This window comes from Drosophila sulfurigaster, chromosome 2L (assembly GCF_023558435.1).
Source record: "Drosophila sulfurigaster albostrigata strain 15112-1811.04 chromosome 2L, ASM2355843v2, whole genome shotgun sequence".
Taxonomy (NCBI): Eukaryota; Metazoa; Arthropoda; class Insecta; order Diptera; family Drosophilidae; genus Drosophila; species Drosophila sulfurigaster.
Window position 1 is genome coordinate 21526624 of NC_084881.1, and position 22164 is coordinate 21548787.

Below are 22164 nucleotides of genomic sequence, written 5' to 3' on the forward strand. Positions count from 1 at the left end.
CGTATAGTTTTAAGACTAAAAATATCATGAGATCAAAAAAATATTGCATAATATTTTTTTTACTCTTAATATTTATTTTACTTTTTTTATTATTAAATTAGCACATCCAGTGTTTTTAAAAGTTGATTTTTACGCTTACTTACGAAATACTTATATTATCGTTGCGCTCAGCATTGAACCCTAAACCTTGTTTCTTAAAGTGCAATGAAGAGAGGTTTGTGATAGCTCGAATAACTAAGCTTCGAACAAAAACACTCAAAGTAAAATGAAAACTTTATAGGAATTTCTATGGAATACAGAATTTTGGTCTCATTTTGAGAAATTGACAATTTTCAAACTAATGTGCTTAATTTTAACTCGTTCGTATTTACTTTTTATTTTAAAAAGACGAATGTTCTTGATTTTAGAACTGATTTTAAAATTGATTTTTCAGTGTACTTGTATTAAATTGTGAGTAGTACGCCTTGAAAAAATGTATTTAAAATTGCTAACAAGCAATCAGTGTACTCAACAATTCGATAGCTACGAAGCAACACTAAAATTTCAGTAAAAACAGATTTGAACGCCATCTCATGTAAACAACAACATATTTTCTAAACAGTTTTGTATGTATTTTTATAAATCGGTATAGCATCGAATTTTCAGTCATTTTGCATGTAGAAAAAGAGTTTGTTTTCATTCAATCGTATACATTTCGTTAACTCAAACAGAACTCAAAATTAAAAAAAAAATATAATTTATATAAAATTAAAGAAAAACAAAAATATTCCTTCCATTGAATAATTTTATAATTTCGTGCATTATTCAAACATGCGTAGACAATCGGGTAAAATTATATAGAAATATGCATTATTTATTAATAATTGTGACTAATTCCACCAGGACCTGGACCAGCTGCTTATACGCTGCCCAGCACGTTTGGGTTTGAGAAATGCGATGCTCGCATGCGCCGTGGTCCGCAGTATTCTTTTGGCCGCAAACCGGATTTGCCGGTCATTAAGAAACATGGTCCTGGTCCGGCTGAATATCAAATTGGGCAAATCACACGATTTGGCAGCGCCAAAGGGCTTGAGTTTTCCATGCTGCGACGTGGACAATTGAACAAACCCAACTCGGTGCGTTATGACTAAGATGAATTTTGTGGTTGACGAAAATGTGGAACGCAAGGAATATTGGATGAATATTGAATGGTCAAAACGTATGCATATTACGTGAATGTTTTTAGCTGAAATATGATAGTATTAAAGTGCTTCCCATTCAAATTTGCATCAAGTGTTGTTGCTTTTGGCATGTGGCATGCGGCAAGTAGCAATTATCCCGCAGCTGTGGTGCAACGGATATGTGTCATGCATAATCTGACAACGTATCCTATTGTCAACTGTTAATAGGAAGGAAGACGGACGCTTTGCCACTCGGCACTTAAATGGTGAAGTTTAAAGTGCACTCAAGAGTTGTTTGGCTTTGTGTCTGGGCCGCAGCCGCAGACGCGGTCGCGGCATTAAGTTGCCAAGCTTTTAAGTAACTTACTTGACTGACTGACTGACCGAGCGACCGAGCAACGTTTGCTGTGGGTTCTAAGCAAAAGCCTGTTATTTTCATGCTTCTTGTAATAATCACATAGTAAACAGGCAGCGGCAGACAACGCACAGCAAAAAAAAAATATGGGGACTAGCTGTAGTCGTTGGGCTTTTGGCCGTGAGAACGCATCTCAAAGGCCAGAGAAAGGGCTTCAGCTAACTTGCCTCGTGGCAGTGTATGTGTGTGTGTGATGTGCCTTCTCTTATTGCTGCTGGCCGCAAGTTGTAATTGCAACGTCAACGTAAATGCATAGCACGAGAGAGCATCTGAGGAATTTCACGGATGTGCGATGTGCGATGCGTGCATTTTGCAGATGGTCTGCTTGGAATTGGACACTTGCATTGGTCTGAACTCAACTCAGCTCAACTGAGCTGAGAGCTGGCAAAACTGATAAGTGAGCAGCGAGCAGCGTTGGACATCACGTACGCACTGCACAAACACTTGGGTCAAGACACACACTAAAGCTTACACTGAGAAACTCTGGATATACTAAGCTGAATGAATAAGTGAACTTTAAATATCAATAAATTTTATTTTTTGATGTCAGTTATTTTTATTTTATATAATATTAAATTTTGCATCATTTTTTGAATGTAAGTGATTTTTATTTTCTATTAACTTTTTCATATTTTTGTTATATTTCCTTTAAATAAAAGTATATTTACTTATATTTTAATAGATTGTAATTCACTTTTCTTGTGTTTTTTGTAATTTATTATTTTTAATAACAATCAATTTTTAAGGTATTTTAATCTTTTTATTTTTTATTTAATATTATTTACATTTTTGTTTTATTTATGTTTTGTTTTTATATTTTTTTTTTTGTATTAATGTTTTATATTGCATTTTCAATATTTTGCATTATTGTCTTAATTTTTGAGAATCCCTTTTTACAGTGCACACATTTGATTGCATTTTCACTGAACTTGGCTGGCCTTCTTTTGCCTCAGTTGCAGTCGGCGTCGCCGTCGCAGTCGAAGTCTCACTTTGCGCCTCAGCCTCAGCTTCAACTCCAGCCCTATTGCACATCCTTGGCTTCAGCTGAGTGCAGCGTGCAGTGCGCTTGGGGCCAGGGCAGCAGAACCTAAAGATTTATCTGCACGCGTTTATTTTAATGTTACGTTCTGGCATCTTTTTGCGTTGGTCTTCTGCTATTTGGTTTTTGGTCGGGTTAAGCAGCCGCTTTCAATGCATTGGCCAGTGTCTTTGTCTTTATGGGCAGCAGTCGTCGCAGCCGCTGCTGCTGCTGCTGTTGTTGCTGTTGCTGCTGATGCTGCTGATGCTGGCAACTTCATCATCAACGCTGAACGTTGTGGCATGCCAATGGTACGTGGTACGTTGACCGCTTGGAATGTTGATTCATCTGCTTGGCAGCAACTTCTTTTATGACTCCACTTGCTCTTTATGTCAATCAGCAGATGCAGAAGCAGAAGCAGAGGCTGAAGCAGAGATGCAGACACAGAGACAGAGAAAAAGACAGCATCATCGTTTATGGGCCATCATCACAGGAGCAATTCTTGCATCAGCCATTTAGATGATGATACTGCTGCTGATGCTGATGTTGGCTGCATTTGGATGTGCTCGTAACTATTTTTAGTGCATATCGCTTTCCTATTCTATTCTTAACTTGTTAGATGCGCAATTTGCAGGCCCTTACACCATAATGGGGCAAATTACCTTTAAGTGCTGCTGCTGTTGGAGTTGCCCTTCTGTGGACTTGGCATTTATAATGCGTTCTTCGTTATTTTTAGCACGATCTTGCCAGCCAGACTTGGCATTACATGATCATCTTATAAACTTTAATTACAAGTTTAGATTGCTGCCAGGCGGCGCATCATTGCGATCAGTTGTTGCAGTTTTGTAGCTTGTGTAATTTTTAAATGGGCATAGTTAAGTGGCATAGAATTTAATAGCATACGTATTTAAATAGTAGCTGCTCAAAGTTAGCTCTTCTCAACCTAGTCACATACAAAATACCCAACAACAACAGCACTTCAAATTCGAAGTCAAACAAAGTATGGCCACCCGCTGCGTATACTTAATATGCTGCTGATCAAGTTCATTAAATGGACTTGGGTCAATCAAGGAAATAGCCACAAATATTAGTTATGTTTGCCGGTTAATTTGACAATCAGCCACTGGCAATTGATTTTGCTGTATAGCCGAACCCATTTACGTGCACGCGCCGTAAGCTGAAAGGGTCATTACTAATACTACAATATGAATAGACTAGGTTTATGGGAAGTGGCACAAATTGTTTTTGCTGCCTGTGACCTCACACGTAATTAATTTTTGTTTGTTGTATTTCATTTTGATTTTAATTGATTAGTGTAGCTGCTTCATTTGTTATTGATAGACTGCGACATCTACTTACGACTATGTCTCAAAGTACACTCAGTACTTATACACACACACACACACACTCGCACTCGCATCGTGTAATGCGAATTCCTTAGCTTTAGCCTCCCCTTGGTGACAGACCCAAAACGCTGACCCTCACAGCACGTGACTCGCTTTGCTGATTTGTTTCACACTCGACACTCCGACAAAATTTCGCTTTCAACTATTTTTTTTTCTCTCGACTCAAATTTAATTTTGCTTCAGCAAAAAAAAAAAATTTGCTGGTTTAATTGACCAAAAACACAATGAAAATTGTGAAATATTTCGATAGAAGAGAATTTGTGTTAAAGCCGCAAATTTAATTTGTATAAACCGGCCAGTCATTGACCCAATTTGATGGTGTTTTCCAGAGCAATCAATGACTTAACTAGATTAAAACTGTGAAATATTCGTAAAGCTAGCAGAAATCTCATTTAAGTTTTTTGACTACTAACATTCACCTTTTGGTCAGCTCCAAATTTAAGCTCCATAAATAAAGAAGAAAACTCTCTACAACTTAAAGCCGAAAATTTACGTGTGTCCGAAAAAAAGACGAATACAACCAAAAAATAATTTCATCTTCCTGCTGCTGATGTTGCTTCTGTTGCTGTTTGCTGCTCAAAGAAAAAGTAGAGCAATGGACAACGAACGAAAAAAAAACTCGTCACGTATACGGCAACAACACCAACAAGAAGAGCAATAACAATAATAACAACAACAACAACAGCAACTAAGTATAAAAGTGCATTCACATTTTGAAAGTAAAGCGAGCGAACTTTTAATGTGTTGTCAATGCGACGAGGGGAGAAGCGTTTTGGGAGTGTGTAACTAAGGAAGCGTACATCCTTAAAGATACACGCACACAAGCATTGTCGTATCTTAAAGATACATTTGTAGCTTGAAGCTAAGCTAGCGATTTGTGTGTTCCGCATTGTTGTAGACATGTGCGACAGAATTCTGCTGGCAGTCAATTACTTCATTATGCGTTTTTGGGATCTGAGCTGGATCCCGCTTCCTCCTCTGACACTTCCTCGCGCTCTCCTCAGCCTCCCGCACCTGCTCTCGTTTACCAGCATTGCGGTCTCGTTTCGTCTCGTCGCGTCTCGTCTCGTCTCGTTGTCTGTTGCCTGTTGTCTGCGGGCTGTCGTTTGTCGTCTGTCATCAGGTGAAAGGCAAATAAAATGTCAATTTGTATTGCCAGTTGTGTCCCTTTTTTGTGTGCTTGTTGTTTGGATACCTTATTATTCATACGCATATTACACATTCAGATTTTATTCATCCCTCCATTCCACCTCTGCCTATGACTGCAGTCGTCGTTTGTCCTTTTTATGTCAATAATCATTTACATGTTTATCTAATTTGAGCGGATTTGTGGCTGGCTCTTTTGGGGCCCAAATAACCTTTAAAGCCAACTGTTTTCTGTAGAATTATTCGGTGACAAATATGTGGGACACTCACTCGCTCAACCCAAAAGATACTCAAGATACTGTTGCGATGCGCTACTTTAAGTTAAGTCTGGCAGCCAAGGCGAACCCATAAAATCATATAAAAATTTCGCTTGTTTGGTTTTCAGCTGCCACAGCCAAACGAGTTGATGACCAAGCCACAAAAATTTCAGTGAAGTTGTAAATCGAACACCCGACACACCGAAAGCAACAAAAAAAAAACCCCGAAATGCGACCAATGCCAAACGGGCAACTTTGTTGTTGCTGTTGCTGTTGCTGTTGTCGCTCTCGGTTGTTGTCATCAACGTCAGTGCAATGTTATAGCTGCAATTATTGTTGTTATTTCCGTATGGGCAAATTCACATTCTGTCACCCAAACAGCGGAGCAGCAAAACTTCTCGTATTCTCTCTCATTCACATAAAGGGTGGTATATCATAAAAATTTTGATTGTTACAACATCTGCCAGCCGCGAGCCTTGCTGGCATATGAATAAAATAAATCATATTTATTGATAGTAACCGAATTTAATTAAAAAATAATTGAAAAGTGTCAGCGGCGGCGATTTTGTTGTTGCGCGTTTCTCAGAAATATTTTCTGAAATATTTCAACAAGTTTATTTTCTCTCTAATAATCCAATGAATATGTATGAAAATACTCGTATGTCTAAATTTATGTTTCATTAAATTCCTATTTTGATAATATTTTGCTATTTGCATATTCCATACATAAATAAGTAACAAATTGTTAAGACCACATATAAGACGAATCCAATAGTTTTGAAACCTGTTTCCGGCTTTAATATTGATTTCGTGTATTGATCAAACTTGAGCTTCGTTCTCTTTCTCTGATTAAGCTGTAAAGCTCTGCCAAATATATATTTCTGATACCCTTTTCGAGTAGATTTGCTGCGGCAAAGTGTGCCATAAATTGTTCAAAAAAGTGTGACAACATTTCAGCAACAAAAACTTTCAACATTCTTGACTGCAATCTTATCACTGTCTATCATACACTTTTTTTTTCTGGATTGTGTATCTTTCTATCTGCGTAGCAGTCAGTATCCGTATCTGTGACTGTATCTTTTCCTGGCACGTTCTAAGCTTGACATTTGTTGGCAGTGTTTGCTGAACAGCTCCCCGCAGACTGTTTATGGTGTCGCCTCTTTGACCGGCTGGCAAACGCCTTCAAAATTTGAGCTTATTTGACACAAAATTTGATGTGAGTTTAGTTCTTTTTTGTATACCCCCTTTCCCTCAAAATGCAAATTGTGTTCTAGGGGGGAGGAAGCGAAAAAGGAAAGGTAGGGGACGGTTCTTTGTTTACGCTGTAACAACTTTTTGGGCCTGTAAACTTGGTTGGGTTGTTGTGTCTTGTTATGAATTTAGTTTCCAGCAGATACACTTACAACACTTTTGTTCCACTTGCCACTTGGCTACATGACGCGCAACTATGGCAACAATTTGTAGGCAAAATCAAACAACCAAAAGAATGTTTTAGCTGCTTTTTCTGTACACAACTGCTGAAAAGTTAACTGCAGTCGCTGATTGTGTCCTCTGCATTCAATTGAGGTCAAATACGGTTGGGGAATTCCCCAGTCGCTGTTTTGTGCTGACAGAAAAGCATTGCAGACATTGGAAGCACAATGACTCAAAACTTTGAAGAAAGTATTTAGCTTAAAATACAAGTTTATTAAACATAAACTGACAGAAAATTTTGTATTACTATATTGCAATTGTAATAAATGAAAATAGATTTCGTTTGCTGAGAACATAAAATTAAATAATAATAGTTGAATGTCTCGAATGCGTTAAGAAGAGATTGAAATATTTTCTATTTATTCCTGATTTATCAACTTACATAGTCTTCTACGTGATTCTCAATTTCCTTACCTGCTAATGCGTTGTTAAATCATTCCCTTACCAAGTTAATTATACAATGAAAAGACTATGTTTGAAATTACACTTATTCCTCGTTTAGTGAAAGTAAAATGAAAGCCTTTTTCCACATGATTCTTGTGATTTAACTTGTGATTCTTCGCCTTTGTTAACGAGTTAATTGTAAAATTAAAAGTCTTCAGCTTACATTACTTTCTTCTCATTCCTTGTTCCGTGAAAGTAATGTTTTTTTAGTCCCTCTTTTACTTGATTCTCGATATGTGATTTTTTGCCTTGTTAAATTACTTCTTAATTATACGACTAAAAATCTTCAGTTCACATTACTTTCTTTTCATTCCTTGCTCAGTGAAAGTAAATTTTAATTTGCTGCTCTTGTACTTGATTCTAAATATGTGATTCTTCGCCTTGTTAAATTACTCCTTTGCCAGGTTCATTATACAATTAAAAATCTTCAGTTGAAATTACTTTCTTCTTATTCCTATTTAGTGAAAGCAACACTTCATCAGCTTCCTTCTACATGATGCTCAATTCGCCTGCAGCATTCCTTACCAAAAAAAAAAAAACCTTTTGCGCTCTTTCTCTCACTTATTTCCTGTCTCAGTTCGAGTCAAGCTCGTGTATTCCAAGAGCTCGTACGATTAACAGCTGTTCATTGGCCTTTTATCACGATGCTGATGCCGCGACTGAGATGTCGAGAAGCATTTCGCACAGTCACTTCTGCTGCCACCTCAAGTTCAACATCAACATCGATTAACAAAAACAAAAACTCACGCCTTAGCGCCAATTTAGCGTTTAGCTTAATGGCCAATCATAAATTGTCAAAATGTGTATAGACACAACAACAGCAATAACAACAACAACAATAAGAAATGCCCATAAAGTGGAGTCGAAACTAGTGCCCCTCTCACCATCAACAATCATAACGTATTATTAACGTTTCTTATATACTATATTTAGAGATACATATTGTTGTTGGCCGCATGATTAATGCTGGCAATAAATGCGAAAAACCCGGCACAACAAACACAAAGTGAACACAAAACTGAAATGCACACAGATGAGTCAAAAACAGTCACTAGCATATAAAAAAAAACAACAAAAATAAAACCAAAATTAAATCGAAATCGAAATCGAGGCTGGGCTAACAGCTCAATTGCCTACGAGAGTATTCGATCGATATTCCACAACAAAAAAAAAAAACGAAATACAAAAATCAAAATTAAGGCCGCAACGTGCGAAATCAGAAATATATTTTACAGGTACGCGAATTTCTAAAAACAAATTAATTAAAATTACACGTACGTGTCCGAAGGCTGGACGCCACAAAAACGTCAGCAAAGCTGTCGGCGGCTGCTGGCCATTTGAGCCCATAGGATTTTCATGGCTCTTTCGGTTATCATTATTGTTATTGCCGATACATCGAGAGTGTGTTTGTTTGGGTGTTATCGTGTGTATTTTCCGAAACTTGAATATTTCAATGCTGACTAACTAAATGGCGCCGCACAGTCGCGTAATTAGTTGCGCAATTTGCCCGCTTTTGGGTCCGTCAATCAGTCAGTCAGTCAGTTAGTCGGTTAGTCAGTCACTGATCTTAGTTAGCATCAGCCGCCATCAGACAGGTGATCTAAGCCGACCTGAGTTGACAGAATTGACAAATTCCGAATATCATTTGCCAAAAATAAAACACATCATTTGTTTCGGTCATTCTCAAACAAATTAATTTGAATGCTTGTTTGTTCGTTCTGTCTGTCTGTTCGATCGTTCGTTCATTCATTCCACCCATTCCATCCATTCATCCATTCATTTATTTATTTGTTATTATTAATGCTGATGTCTTCGTGCGCTTTATTATGATTTTAATTTTTGTGTTCACTTTTAATAATAAGACAACAAAATCCACATGCAAACTGGTTCTCTGACCAAAAAGATAAACAACTCGAGAAACACTTGTGAAATTCTCGCACTGCGCTGCCAACACTAAAAAAATTTAAGAGTAAATAATTTTAAATTAAAAAAAAAAAACGTCATGTAAATGCGGCTTTTCTGTTGAAATTCACAATATTTGATCGCGCATCTGTAGCTGAAGCTGAAGTTAAAGCTAAAGCTGTTTTCTTTTTTCTCCGCAATGTCGTCAATGGCCCGCAGATGCGTCAGCAAAGCTGCCTCAAAGTGTCAACGGAAATGCGATAAAGTTCCCCACAGCAACAGCAACAGCAACAACAATCTCAATAACAGCCATTGCAAATTTCCTAGATACGAGGAAAAGGTGCGTCAGTGCTTTGGTTAACCCATTACTATTTAACTCTTTAGTTGAAAGATTTTGGCCTCGCATTATGAGTTAACTGATTTCCCATTGCGATCAAATTGCGGCGTTAAAATTAAATGTCGCTCCAAATTGGTTCCATAATAATAAAGATTTAATTTCAAATATTTTTAATGAACGCCAGAGAAAGCCAATGAGTAATCCCAAAATCCCACTCAGTGCTATAAAATTTGAGCTAATTTCAGTTCAGAACATACAAACAAATTTAATTGCAATATATTATTTTGTGTACGGATATTTGTTTTAGAATATTGCGTGTTATTCTTTTCGAGACGAAGATAAAGATACTTTCAACATATATTAAAGAAGTATCTATATCTTATATCGCATCACTTTATGTAGAATACTGCGTCTTATTCTTTGCGATAATATGATCAAATATTTGAATATATGTAAATTCTTAGCATTAAAGTATTTAAATGTAATAAATGTAATACTTATGATTAACCATATTTGAATCCATATTATGTAGGAAATGAGCGCAAATAATTGAGTTTTAATTAAGCTTCTGTGTAATTGCTACCTGTGTTTTCAGTTACAAGCTAAATGAGAAATTTTAACTACCCTGCGGGCGTATGGCTGTTTAAATTTATGGCCGTCGAATCCGCTTGTCAATGGACTATTTAATTTGAATACTACTCGCATGCGAGCGAGAGGAAATAAAAATATCAAAATGAAACACAAATCAAAAGTATATCTCGTTGTGTACATATTGGGGAACTTGGACTGAGGCTGGGCAATACAGTTTTTGGTAGCATCAGCGTCGTTTATTTTGTTTTCATTAAAAGTTTTGCATTTATTTGGACAACTGCGACAACAGTCAGTCAGTCAGTCACTCAGTCTGTCAGCCAGTTCATTCGGTCAGTCAACAAGTTTTTTCTTTTTAGTATAGAATATACATTTATTTACGCAGCGCACAAAACATGCAGGCACTTTGAAACGAGAGATGAAATGCATAATATAAAACATTCCAAATCATACGGTCTTTTTAACGGTTCTATAATGTCTTTTTTGCGCATTTCATTTTCTCCAAAAATCTATAAAATTCTTAATCTTTTAACTGAAATAATTAATTTTATATTTCGTAACATCGCTTTGCTTTATTTTTAAAATCACATCGAAAGCGCATGGCGTATAAAATTTGCTATTGTTTTCATTTTTGCTTTATTTGGCGAAACTTTTTGTTTTTGGACGTTTTCCGATGAAATAAAAGATTTCCTGGTAAATCGATAGATGGAGAATTTAACAATTCATTGTTAATAATCGCATTTAATACGTTTAACAACTGCGTATCTATTTAATTATTCCACTTTATTTCGGCTTGTTGCTATTTGCTTTTTGGCCTTTTTGGTGGTGAGGAACTGCAGTCAAATTGCATTAATTTTCTTGCCCACATGCTACGAATATTTAATTATGCATTTAATTATAAACATATTTTTGCACGCGCAATTTAACAAAATTTTGCAACAATTGTATGAAATTTGTTTATTTTCTAGCGCTATGCTGTGCCTGTGTTATACGAATACATATAATCATACCCTGTAGGGTGAATGATAGATCGATAAGTTTGGTATTTTAAGAAGCTTATTTCTTTGAATTATAAGTAAGTTAATTTCCCTAACAAATCACCTCAAGTATCTATATAAAATATCTTATTAAATGTGAGAAATGTTTTAAGAACTTTACAGCGTAACTTTGCGTCGACTTAACTAGAGCACAGGGCATTTATTTGTTTTTCTTGTATCAGGTAATTGAGATAATAGTGTAAGGTGTGGCGTGTCGAGGGCGAGAGTGCTGTTCGCTGTCCGACTGTTTTCAACTTAATTAAAGCCCAACAAATATTGCAAATATTGAGGTGGCAATTGGGCATGCATGACATGTATCTGTCAGATACTTTTCACAACTAACTACTATGTACTACAACAACAACAACAAAGTGGCGAGCGAAGAGGGCAGCAAAAGTTTTGTCGCGAAATTCGCAACGCGAATTCAAATTCAAAACATTTGCGTTTCATTCATAAAATTCAAAACATATTTTTTTTTGCGTTTTTTCGATTTTTTTTTTTTTGCTTTACTAATGTTGCCTCTGCACCAGTTTAAATGGGTCCACGTGCCGGGCTTGTGGGCGAGGTTGGGTGAGGCTTCTACGGATTGCGATTGGGGGCTTTAGCTTTAGCTTTTTGCTTGTTGCTTATTGGACTGGCAAATGTGCTGTGTTCGGTAATGAGCGCTGTTAAAATGCGTTAAATGATTATATTTCTTTTTTCTTTCTTCTCTGTTTTGTTTTACACTCTTTTTCTCTCACTCTCGCTTAGTCTTTCTCTCTCTCTCTCTGCTTTTAGCTTCTTTTGTGTCTGCGTGTTGCTTGCCACTTTTGCAGCAACTTGCCAATTTCTGCGATTTTGCCTCTTCATTTTTGGTTTTTTTCATATTTGCCTATGAATGAAGTTTATTTATTGTGGTAACGGCTATTTGTTTTTGCTTTTTGTTTCTTGTCTGCTTCTTCTGCTTATGTTTCTTCTACCTCTTTCGTTGCTGCGACCAAAAGACAAAACGCATTTTTCTCTTTTTGGTGCGCAGGAAGTTTTATGGCGACAGGTGGAAGACACGATGCGACGTCATAGACATTTGCAAGCCGCTTTGGCCAACGAAATGAGTAGTCCAAAAGGTCGAACTAGTGAATTGGAAAAGCGGCTAAGAGATTGCCTTTGCTGCAGCTCAATATCAGCAAAGATGATACACTCAAAGAGCCGATAGAGCAATGTTTGTTTTGGATTGCTTTCCAACAAAATTCTATTTTAAAATCTCTTGCTTCGTTCCTTATTTGATATAATTTGAGTTTGATGTCAAACGTTTTCCAAAATTTCTTAAATATCTTTAGCTATCGTTTCGATTGTCTCTTTCACCGCACACGTGAAAGATATTTCAAGTCGTCAAACTATCACATAAAAATATGAGGAGAAAAAGAAAAAAACAAAATATTAAGCAGAAACCCGCCAGTTGGAAGCATTTGTGCTTAATCTCACGTAACAGAGAAATAATTATAAAGCGCCATATACAACATCATACCATCCATCCATCATCTTTCCACTAAGTATGCGGAGAGTACAAAAGACACACTTCTTCGCCAACAAAAGTCAACAAGAGTTTTGCTGAAGAGGCAACCACAAAAAAAAATAACGCAGAAAAAACAGTAAATTATCTAAGCGGTCTATCCTTAACCTTGAACTTGCCATTTTGGCCATTAGCGCAACAAAGTTAATCACTTGAATCAACGAAATTAACGAAATCAACAAGCTAGGAAGAATTACAATGAAAACAAGTACACGAAAATATCACAAAATACTAAAGCGAGATCAACGAGAATCGACGTTTGAGATATTGTGCAATCAAAAGTGTGATACGAGTATTTTTTGCACATTTCTCTGACCAAACAAATGGAAGTCTGTGTGTGGCTGTGGCTGTGGCTAAAAAAAGATTTTGAATACAAAAACAGATTTGTATACACAAGCTTGAAATTAACACGCTTGTTATCAGAGACACAAGCGGGCCAAAATTCAAAAAAAAAAAGTGGAGAAAAAAAGCTATACAACTAGTATATCAAAAGTGGATGCATGTGTGTGTGTGTGTTTCGACTATATGTAGATCCACAAGCCATGGCTAAAAGGCGGAGACAGCGATGGTGACACGCGCAATGTTGGCGGCGGCTTCGTGTGTCAATTTGGCATGACATTTGTAGTTGTAGTTGTAGTTGTAGTTGTACTTGTATTTGTGTTGCTTACTGCCAGCAACAACAACATCAACAACAACAATGCCATTAAGCTCAATGTTTTATTATCTATACACTTCAGCCTACAATGGAAAAAAACAATGAGTCCAACAAAAATGAAAATTAAAAAAGATTTGTGACAAGTAGCAATGAACCTTGTAAGGTCTCGGCTGCTGCTTCTGTTGCTGTTCATATGCTACTCATATGTTTAGACACTTAGTACTCATCGTACTATTATTCCTCATTGGGTGCACATAATAAATCTTATAAATTTTGAATATATTCCAAGTGCTTGTAAAGCGCTGACAGACCGACTGACAGACGGCATCAATTCATTTTGAAATTTAGATAATATTTATTGCGACTCTTCAAGTGCATTTCAAGTGTGTCAAATGCGAGTACAATGACAATTGTAATTGCCGCTTAGCTGGTCATCGATAGGGTCAGACATCTTTCAATTGCTGTCTTTAATATAATTATAATTTTTTGAACTTCAACATGGTAGTGTCTTTATTCAAAATACTACAGAGGTTTACCTATGATCATTTAATTTCGATTTCACATAAATCAAAAAAAAAATAAAATAAAATGAGTAAAACAAATGGAAGAAATGAAAGATCATGTAGAGTTATTATACTGAATTATTTAATAAATTAATAGATCAGTATTTCAACGCTAAATGAACTTCTAAAATATTTATGGAAGATAATCTTTTATTTATTCAATTTATTATATCAGTTTTTATATTATTTTTATTTTAGTATAAATATTGAAAGTACTCAGAAATATGTTCACATTTTATAAATACAATGTCATTATTAATCTCTATAAAAAAACTGCCAGTAATCCTTTTCGAACTTAATTAAATTGCATTTAATTTCTATTTAGCATTCAGTAATTCAGTATTTCCAATCTATATAAATTATTCCATTTCTTTTATTATAAATATTGATATTACTCAAAAATATGTTTTCATTTAATCAATATGTACTCATAGAAAACAAATATTTAAATACTGTAAATAATCACAGTTCTGTTATTCAATCTTGATAAATAAAATGTTTCAGTGTCTAGTTACACAATAAAATACATAAACATAAGGCAACAACTGCAATTATTTCCAATTGATATTTCTTTCGTTTAATCAACAAAAAATTGCGTTTAAAGTGTAATAAAAACAAAGTCTAATTAAATGAGAAGCTAAAAAGTGCCCAGCTTTTTATAAAATAAATTAAATGACATTTTTTCTTTTCGATTTTTCTAAAACACTTTGAGCGAATTGTTTGAATTTTAATTCTCGTTGTAGTTTTAAATTGATTTGTTGCATTTTTAGCCAATCAATTGGAATTTTACGGGCATTAAACTGCAGTCAATTTGTAAATTTATATTATACAAAAATGCTATATCATAATTTGATGTGCAGTCGAGTTTTCCCCCCGCCTCCCCTGCTTTGTATCTGCGCTGCTAGGCGAAACAATTTATTGTTCAATAATTTCACTCTTGGCAACCAAAATCAACAATCAACAACTTTGCATTAGTTTTGTTGTTGTAGTTGCAATGCATAATAAATGTCGTGCTGTTTGTTGTTACCAACTCTCAGACAGCGAGACAGACCAACACACTCTCACACACACAAAGATTCACACACACACGCTATGGGGGCAACAAAATATTTCGCGCTTTTTCGTATGTGGTGCGCAATGGGCTAAAATATTTTCTGATTAACGTACTTAGTTGTGGTTGCTGCTGCTGCTGCTGCTGTTGGTGTTGCTGCCGTCGTGGTTGTTGTTGTTAATGTTGCTATTATTATTGCTGCTGCTGATGTTGTTGTTATTATTGTTGCCGATGATGGTCGCTTGGTCCGCCCATTGGCTTTAACACGTTTCTTTGCGTTTTCTTTTGCGTTTTGTGTTTTTAGTGCTTTTCCAATTTCTTATTCATTTCATGTCTGCACAACGCGCTCATACACACAGACACAGACACACACACACATAAACACAAACACTCACACACGCACACAGAGACAAAACACTTGAACACACGCTCAGTATATTAACTTAGCGAGTACGCACTGTGGCTGAGCTTTTGCTTTTGATTTTGATTTTTCAACCGCGCCGCCAACGTTGAGCGCTCGAAATCTCGTTACTAACTAAAATAAACGACGCGAGGCGCGCAGCCAAACTGAAAACAACAACAGCAGCAGCAGCAGCAGCTACAACAACTACTACTACGGCAACAGCAGCAGCTACAGCAACAGCAACAACACAACGTTGTCGCAGCGACGTCGACGTCAGGCGTTTTGCGTTTGTGTTGTTGCTGTCGGTAACTAAAACAGACACTCAGCCAAACTAAGTAAGCCCGCTCTCACGCGCATACACACATGCACGCCACACACACACACACACACACATACACACACACAGACAGTCAGAGACTCATGCATAAATGCTCATGAGCGCGACTTTGGCTCGAGCGCAAGTTCAAGTCGCAATGTTAGCTTGAGCCGGCTGCGACGCCAGCAACTAACTTAGTTGGAGTATGTGCATTCATGCACTCTGTTTGTAGCGTTCTTAAAGCTAGAATCATACGAAAATATTTAATATGCTATATTTTATTAATGAGCTGCAAACTGCGCCATTAAGTTAAGTAAATTCTTTTTCACCTCTGCAAAAAGTAATAATTTTGAATTCACTTGTCCAGATGATATTTTACTTAAAATAAAGCAAACATCCAAACTTTCATATAAATCTTGTTTTTCCGATATGAAAAACTTAATTCTCGAGATGAATAATATAATTAAAGTATTGTTTGATGTGAAATATTAAGAAGAAAAATGCTCAAGCTATCAAATAAAACGAATATCAGTAAACCATGTTTTGCCTTTGAAGCACCGCAAATATTATTTTAGAGCCAATTTAAAATAAAATGAATTATAAAAAATTCTATAGAATTTTTTCCATTATTTCTAAAAACATTTTTTTATTATGAGGTATTTTCGAATATTAGTTTGGCACGATTGAAAAGAATGAAATTATATTTAATATTTTTTTTAAATTTAATATATCTTCAAAAGTTGGGCATTTAAATATTTTTAATATTCAGCATAATTTTTAACTTACTTATAGTAATGATATTATTTGTAATAATGCCAGCACTATAAAAAATGCATTAAAAATATTTCATTTATGGGTCTTCAGCGAAATGAATGTATAAAGTTGATTATTAAATACAATAGCTATAATATAAACTCATATAAAAGAGCATGCAAGTTTCATTGTAATGAAGTCAGCTCCATTCTGCTTGACGACAAGTTCGAAGCGAACTTCAAGCTGAGCTCGCGCAAAACTTTAGCCGGCTATAAAGTTGTTGTTGCGATTGCTGTAGCTTGGTTGCTGCTGCTGCACTTGTTGTTGTTGCCGCGGCTGAAATTGGCAATGTTGCTTCGTGGCGTTGGCAACATGTTGCTTCCGCTCTGTTGTCCCAACAAATTTATTTAATTTACATTTTTCATTTATTTTTCAGTCTACTGCTTCGCGTGGCTTTTGCATATTTTGCGTTTCGTTTGAGAATTAAAAATTCCGATTTTTTTTCTACCTCTCTCTCAGCTCTTTCTTCTCTCTGCACATTTTCTGTTGTTGTCAAAGCTGTTGTCTGTCTTTGGGTGTATTGAATGTGCGGCCGGTCGACTAGGCTTGTGGCTGCTTATTGTTATTGTTGCTTCTCCTGCAACAACGTGGGTTATTTTTGTTGCCGTCTTTGGCTGTTGGCCAGCGGCAGTTGTCGCTGCTGCTGCTGCTGCTGCCGCTGTGTTGCTGTTGTTGCTGTTGATGACGTCTAATTTTGAGCCGAACTCGTTTGCTTACTCACACACGAAATTATGTCAGGAATGTTGGCAGGCGGCGTCGGCTGTTGTTGTTGCTTTTGTTATTATTACTGGCATGCGTTGAAAGTCGGTGATTAATTTTGTGAGAGCAAAAGCCGGTTAGCTTTTTTTTTTTTTTGGTTTACCAGACGCGTGCCAAAGGTGAATTCTTTTAATACCCTACAGCTTGGGAGTCTGGGTATGCTACAATGATGTAACACAAGGTGAAATGTTGGATTAAATTAAATCAGAGGCAGACTTGATTTCGTTCCACTTGTTTTTATTTTTACTTTTATTTAAAATAAATTACTATTAACATACAGGTTGAAAGCCTCTTATTTTAGTGAAGTTCTTTACACTATATTTAACTCAATTTAAATCTGAAATCTTGCGTTGCATTTCGAAACAAACACGTGTCGTTGACTAATCACAAAACCTTTGATTAATTTGCAACAACTTTGATTAATCATCAATTTAATTTCCAGTTCTAGTTTCCAAGTAATAAATGAAAAAAAAACATTAAAAGATCGCGCGATTTGGGTTTTTTGAACCCCCCGTTGAAGCCATTGACTTTAGCTTAATGTACTTTTGTGTTAACTGCAATTTTGTTAATTTCATTTCAATTGAATTCTGTTATAATCAGCATGTTGAGGTCTTGGTAACCATGTCATTTAGCACCACGCTCCCCGTATCAATTCCAAAACTAAGCAAAAATCCCCTCAAAAAAAAGTAGCTTCTACCTATAACAGCAAATTTCCGCGATACTCAAAACTTTAAACCACGAGCTCAGACGTTTTGGCCACGCGACTTAATAAATTTCAGCAGAAAACGTAACTATATCTTTTTTTTTTGGTAATTAATATTGCAAGCTAAGCATTTTTATTGATCAGAAATAAAAGGTTAGTGTATGAAAGAATTATTTGTTAATCATTTCAGGCTTTTGTTGCACAATTTTTGAAATATTGCTTGAATTGGCAATAAGTATGAAACTAGAACGCAGAAGGCTCGGCTTATATGAAATTGATGATAGGATTACGTAAGCCATTAATAAAATATTTAGCGAAAATTGTAATGAATACCAAATGTATTATAAAAAAGTGGTTCGCGATATAAATTTTATTTTAAAAGCACATGAAAAAGTAAAAAAAATTTAGACAGGAAATCGAAATTTCTATTTATTGAAATGAATTTCTGATTACTTCAATTTCACATTTTTCATAGTATTCTACATTTGTTGTTTATAAAAGCAATCTGCAGTCTCTTTGAAATGCAGTTGGCGACAGTTTAGGCTTTTCATTTGTCTGCTTGTGACATCTGCCAAACTGCCTCGACGCAACCGTGAAATATGAGATGATTTTCAAGAGATACGCGCCACAGAAAATCCAAACGTCAATCAGAAGTCAAACCGCGACTGCTGAATAAAATTGCAATTTCCGTAAAAACCAAATACAGCAACAACAACAACAACACAAAACAACAAAAATAAAAGAAAGTTCTTCAACTCAATTTGAGCATTGAAATCAGATACACAAACGGAATGGCCAGGAAGCGAATTGGAAACCTAACTAAGGTGGCAGCCCTTTGGCAAACTCTGTAAATGCCCTTAGAAACCAGATAATAATGATGATGATCAAGACTATGATGACTATTGGGTAGCCAGTTTCGCGTGATGTTCTTTTTTTTGTTTAATCTTAACGCATTGACAACCGCAAAACCCGAGAGACAGACGTCGAGTTGTTGGTTAGACAATGGAATGTTGGCGCAGCCGCAAATTCAGAATTGATAGCACATAGAATAGATGTAATCTTTTTTTTTTTCTTTATAAATATAGTCATACTAAGCGAGTGCAATGTAAACAAAGTGCGGAAGCCACAGATGAGGAAAATTAATATGAATTTGGTTTTAGTTTGGCATTGGCAACAGCGTATTATTATTATACGCTAAAGGTATTCAACGTAATGGGGAAATTCTTTTTTTTTTTTTTCTCTTCATTTGAATTTCATCATACTTACGCAGCTGCTGATTGAGGACTTTCGAGTCTTTTATATTTACCTAATAAATTGCATTTTATGCAAAATTTACTTCGTTGACGCGAAAATCGCAACATTCAATTGGCGAGTTCCATTCAAATTAAGCCGCTTAGCCGACGTCAATGGCAAGTTTTCCTCTTGGCCATGGCGATTACTTTGGCTTTGACTGCAGTAAATTGGAAATTGAATTGAAATTGCATTGGACTTAAGTCGATTGCTGTTTGATTTGTAGCAGTAGATTTGATTTATTGAAATATATATATATTTATATTTAAACATTTAGATTTTTAAATTTTGATTTTTTTGTTGTTTTTGGTTTTTTGGTTTGTACATTAAGTCGAGAGTTTTAATAAACTTGTGAGTAGTGTTTGCATTTTTGTTTGCATTTGATATTCATACTGTAGTGAATAAAGCTTTAACTTTTAAATTGCATTTACAATTATGACTAAGGGAAATAACAATGTATTTTTATTGTTTTATAATTTGAATATTTTTGTATACCGTCAAAGGAGATCTCACAAAAATAATGATTAACAATTTTAAAGAATATTCGATTAGTCAATTTTCGGAAAGACTAACAACGATTTACTAGGCGAAAGATCAGTCGAATATCGAATGAGTGCATAAGTAAATTTAATTATAATTATTCTGGACAATCGAAAATACTTTACTCATTACTGTTTAATTATTATTAGGGTAAATTCAACATAATTTGTTTACTAGCTTAAAGGCTAATAATTCCTTGCAAATAATTTAATGAATTTACAGTATGAAGTTGATAAGTTTTCGTTTGGGCAAGCGGTGGGTAGACTGTTATTCAAAATATATTGCATTTAATTGGAGTATTGCTTGTGTTAATATTATCATATAAATTTGACTATACGTTAAATTCGAAACGAAACAAAACTACAAAAGATTCGTTAGCTAAATAAGTTGAATCTGCATTAATTATTGTTTGCATAATACGTTATGTATTCACATCACTTGCACAAATAGTTCCAGAATGAGTGTCAAAGTAAACTCATTTTATTCTTGGTTTGTGTCGGTTTAAGTAAGTTGAGTTGAGTTGAGTTGAGATATTCATGTGATGCCCTTTTTTACTATGGCTGCGATGCCATGCGAATCCTTGCGGTGGCACGTGACTTTGTGTGAATCTCGGCGGTGCGCAGCGTGATGCCAAAGATGTCCTCATGATACCGGTTCTCGTCCTGTGTGTGCGCGTATGTGCAACATAAACACAAAACACACACACGAGTATGTAAAGAAAAAAAGAAAGTAAAGTAAAGAAAAGTTACAAAAAGTGGCAGACGCAATAAAATTGTAAACGTCATCATATTTGTGGCTGTCAAAGAAGGGCAAACAAAACTAAAGCTGGCAAAAATAAACACAGCGGTGGAGAGTAGTTTTGCAAAAGCATATGTGCTGGTTGATACCCTGTAGTTTTCGTATGATTTTAACTTGTAAACAACTTGATTTACTGCAAACAACTTTTTTGTGAAACATTGCTAATAAATTAAAAGCTTGATTTAAACACTTTAAGCACAGCAAATTGAAATATTTGTTTTCAGTGAATATGTGATTCATTTCCTGTGAATTAATCGTTTGATTAATTAAGTGAGAACTTCAAATATTTCAAGTACAATTTATGTTGCAAATTAACAAGTGTTATACTAATAAATTAAGTGATACTTTTGTAACACTTTTTTTTTATTATGGAATGTCGCTGACAATTCATTTGTATTCAAATTAAATTGTAATGTATTTTAAAATATCTGCAATCATTTAAGTGTTATCTTTCCAAGTAAATAAATTTGCATATATTTTCTATATATAAAATGTAAAATGCTGCCAAATTTCATAAACATCATTCAACCAAACCTCACTACAGGGTATTTGCCACAAAGCAGCTGTAACTGTCGACAAGCGTTTGCATTTTTTTATGGAACTTGGCATTTATGCAGCAAGAGGAGCTGCAAACAGCCGGCTAAGTTGTGCCCGCAGGCAGTCGACTCTGTTATTCCTCTTCGCTCTTCGCTGTCCTGTAGATAGATCAAATAAAAAAGCGCATACGCCGCGTGTGCTGACGGAAATGCAATGCACACACACAGAGTTCCTTAAACGCTGTGCAGTAAAAGTTTGCTTTAGTGACGCGGATACTTACGCGTAATGTGAGCAAAAATGTCTCAACTTCAGCCTCGCTCTTCTGCTCCTTGCCGGCAATGCATTTCCTTTAAAGAGAAAATAACAAAACAAATTAGTATCAGCCTTTGTGAATTAAAGTTCTTAGTTCTGCGATGGCACATAATTAAGCTGGGATAATTAGTACTACAGTTCAGAGTAAAAGAGCAGTTCAGGTAGATAAATCCAGCTATTGCCAGAAGGAATAGTAATTAACATAAACCGCTTAAGCTTAACATGGCGAGTGCTCAATGAAGAGAGAGAGCAAAGAGCACTAGTTGTTACAAAAGGCACAAGCTTTTTGTGTTCATATGCTATCGCTTTGTGGGCAGACAGGAATACCGTTTTGCCCTCACATTATGTTTCCCTTTTGGCACACAATAATGCACGTAATCAACGAGAGAAAAAAAAAGGGAAAGAAAAGAAAAAAGTCAAACGACCACAGAGCATTTGAAAATAAATTCCCAGCAGACCGACTCTCCCTCAGGCTACGCCCACCACAGCACACACAAAGGCAATCAAGCTCAAAACACTACTAAACGAAACTACAACTGAACAAAACTCGTAACTCACCTGATGGTCTGGTAAACATGCTCGGCCATTGTGACATCGCCACACACATAGACATGTCCCCGCTGCAGCACAATCAAATTGTACAACGAATCAAATTCCTGCTCAATCAGATCCTGAACATATGTCTGCAAAAA

General features: G+C 35.7%; 3 protein-coding genes across 6 annotated transcripts in view; 1 reads left to right on the forward strand and 2 right to left on the reverse strand.

Annotated features, from left to right (window-relative positions):
• The window catches only part of LOC133836742 (pneumococcal serine-rich repeat protein), a 38157-nt gene extending 22629 nt beyond the window's left edge, over window positions 1–15528 (reverse strand). The window contains exon 1 of the mRNA XM_062267334.1: window positions 15118–15528. The gene's annotated coding sequence lies outside the window, so the exon portion shown is untranslated. The remainder of the gene's footprint in view (window positions 1–15117) is intronic.
• Window positions 507–1262, forward strand: LOC133850301 (protein CIMAP1D). The gene is made up of 2 exons (XM_062286356.1): window positions 507–826; window positions 883–1262. Exons 1-2 carry the CDS (start codon window positions 811–813, stop codon window positions 1128–1130), a joined length of 264 nt encoding a protein of 87 aa, XP_062142340.1. The 5' UTR covers window positions 507–810; the 3' UTR covers window positions 1131–1262.
• Window positions 15529–19499: 3971 nt separating the features above from the next.
• LOC133850750 (nitric oxide synthase) overlaps window positions 19500–22164 on the reverse strand; it is a 40375-nt gene continuing 37710 nt past the window's right edge. For 3 of the 4 annotated variants that reach the window (XM_062286929.1, XM_062286931.1, XM_062286934.1), the window contains 3 exons: window positions 22031–22155; window positions 21441–21507; window positions 19500–20487 (listed from right to left, as the gene is read on the reverse strand). In XM_062286929.1, coding sequence (XP_062142913.1) covers window positions 20380–20487; window positions 21441–21507; window positions 22031–22155 — 300 coding nt within the window. In that variant the 3' untranslated portion in view covers window positions 19500–20379. Of the gene's footprint in view, window positions 20488–21121; window positions 21360–21440; window positions 21508–22030; window positions 22156–22164 lie in introns of those variants that run through there. The other variant, XM_062286930.1, reaches the window with a different exon arrangement.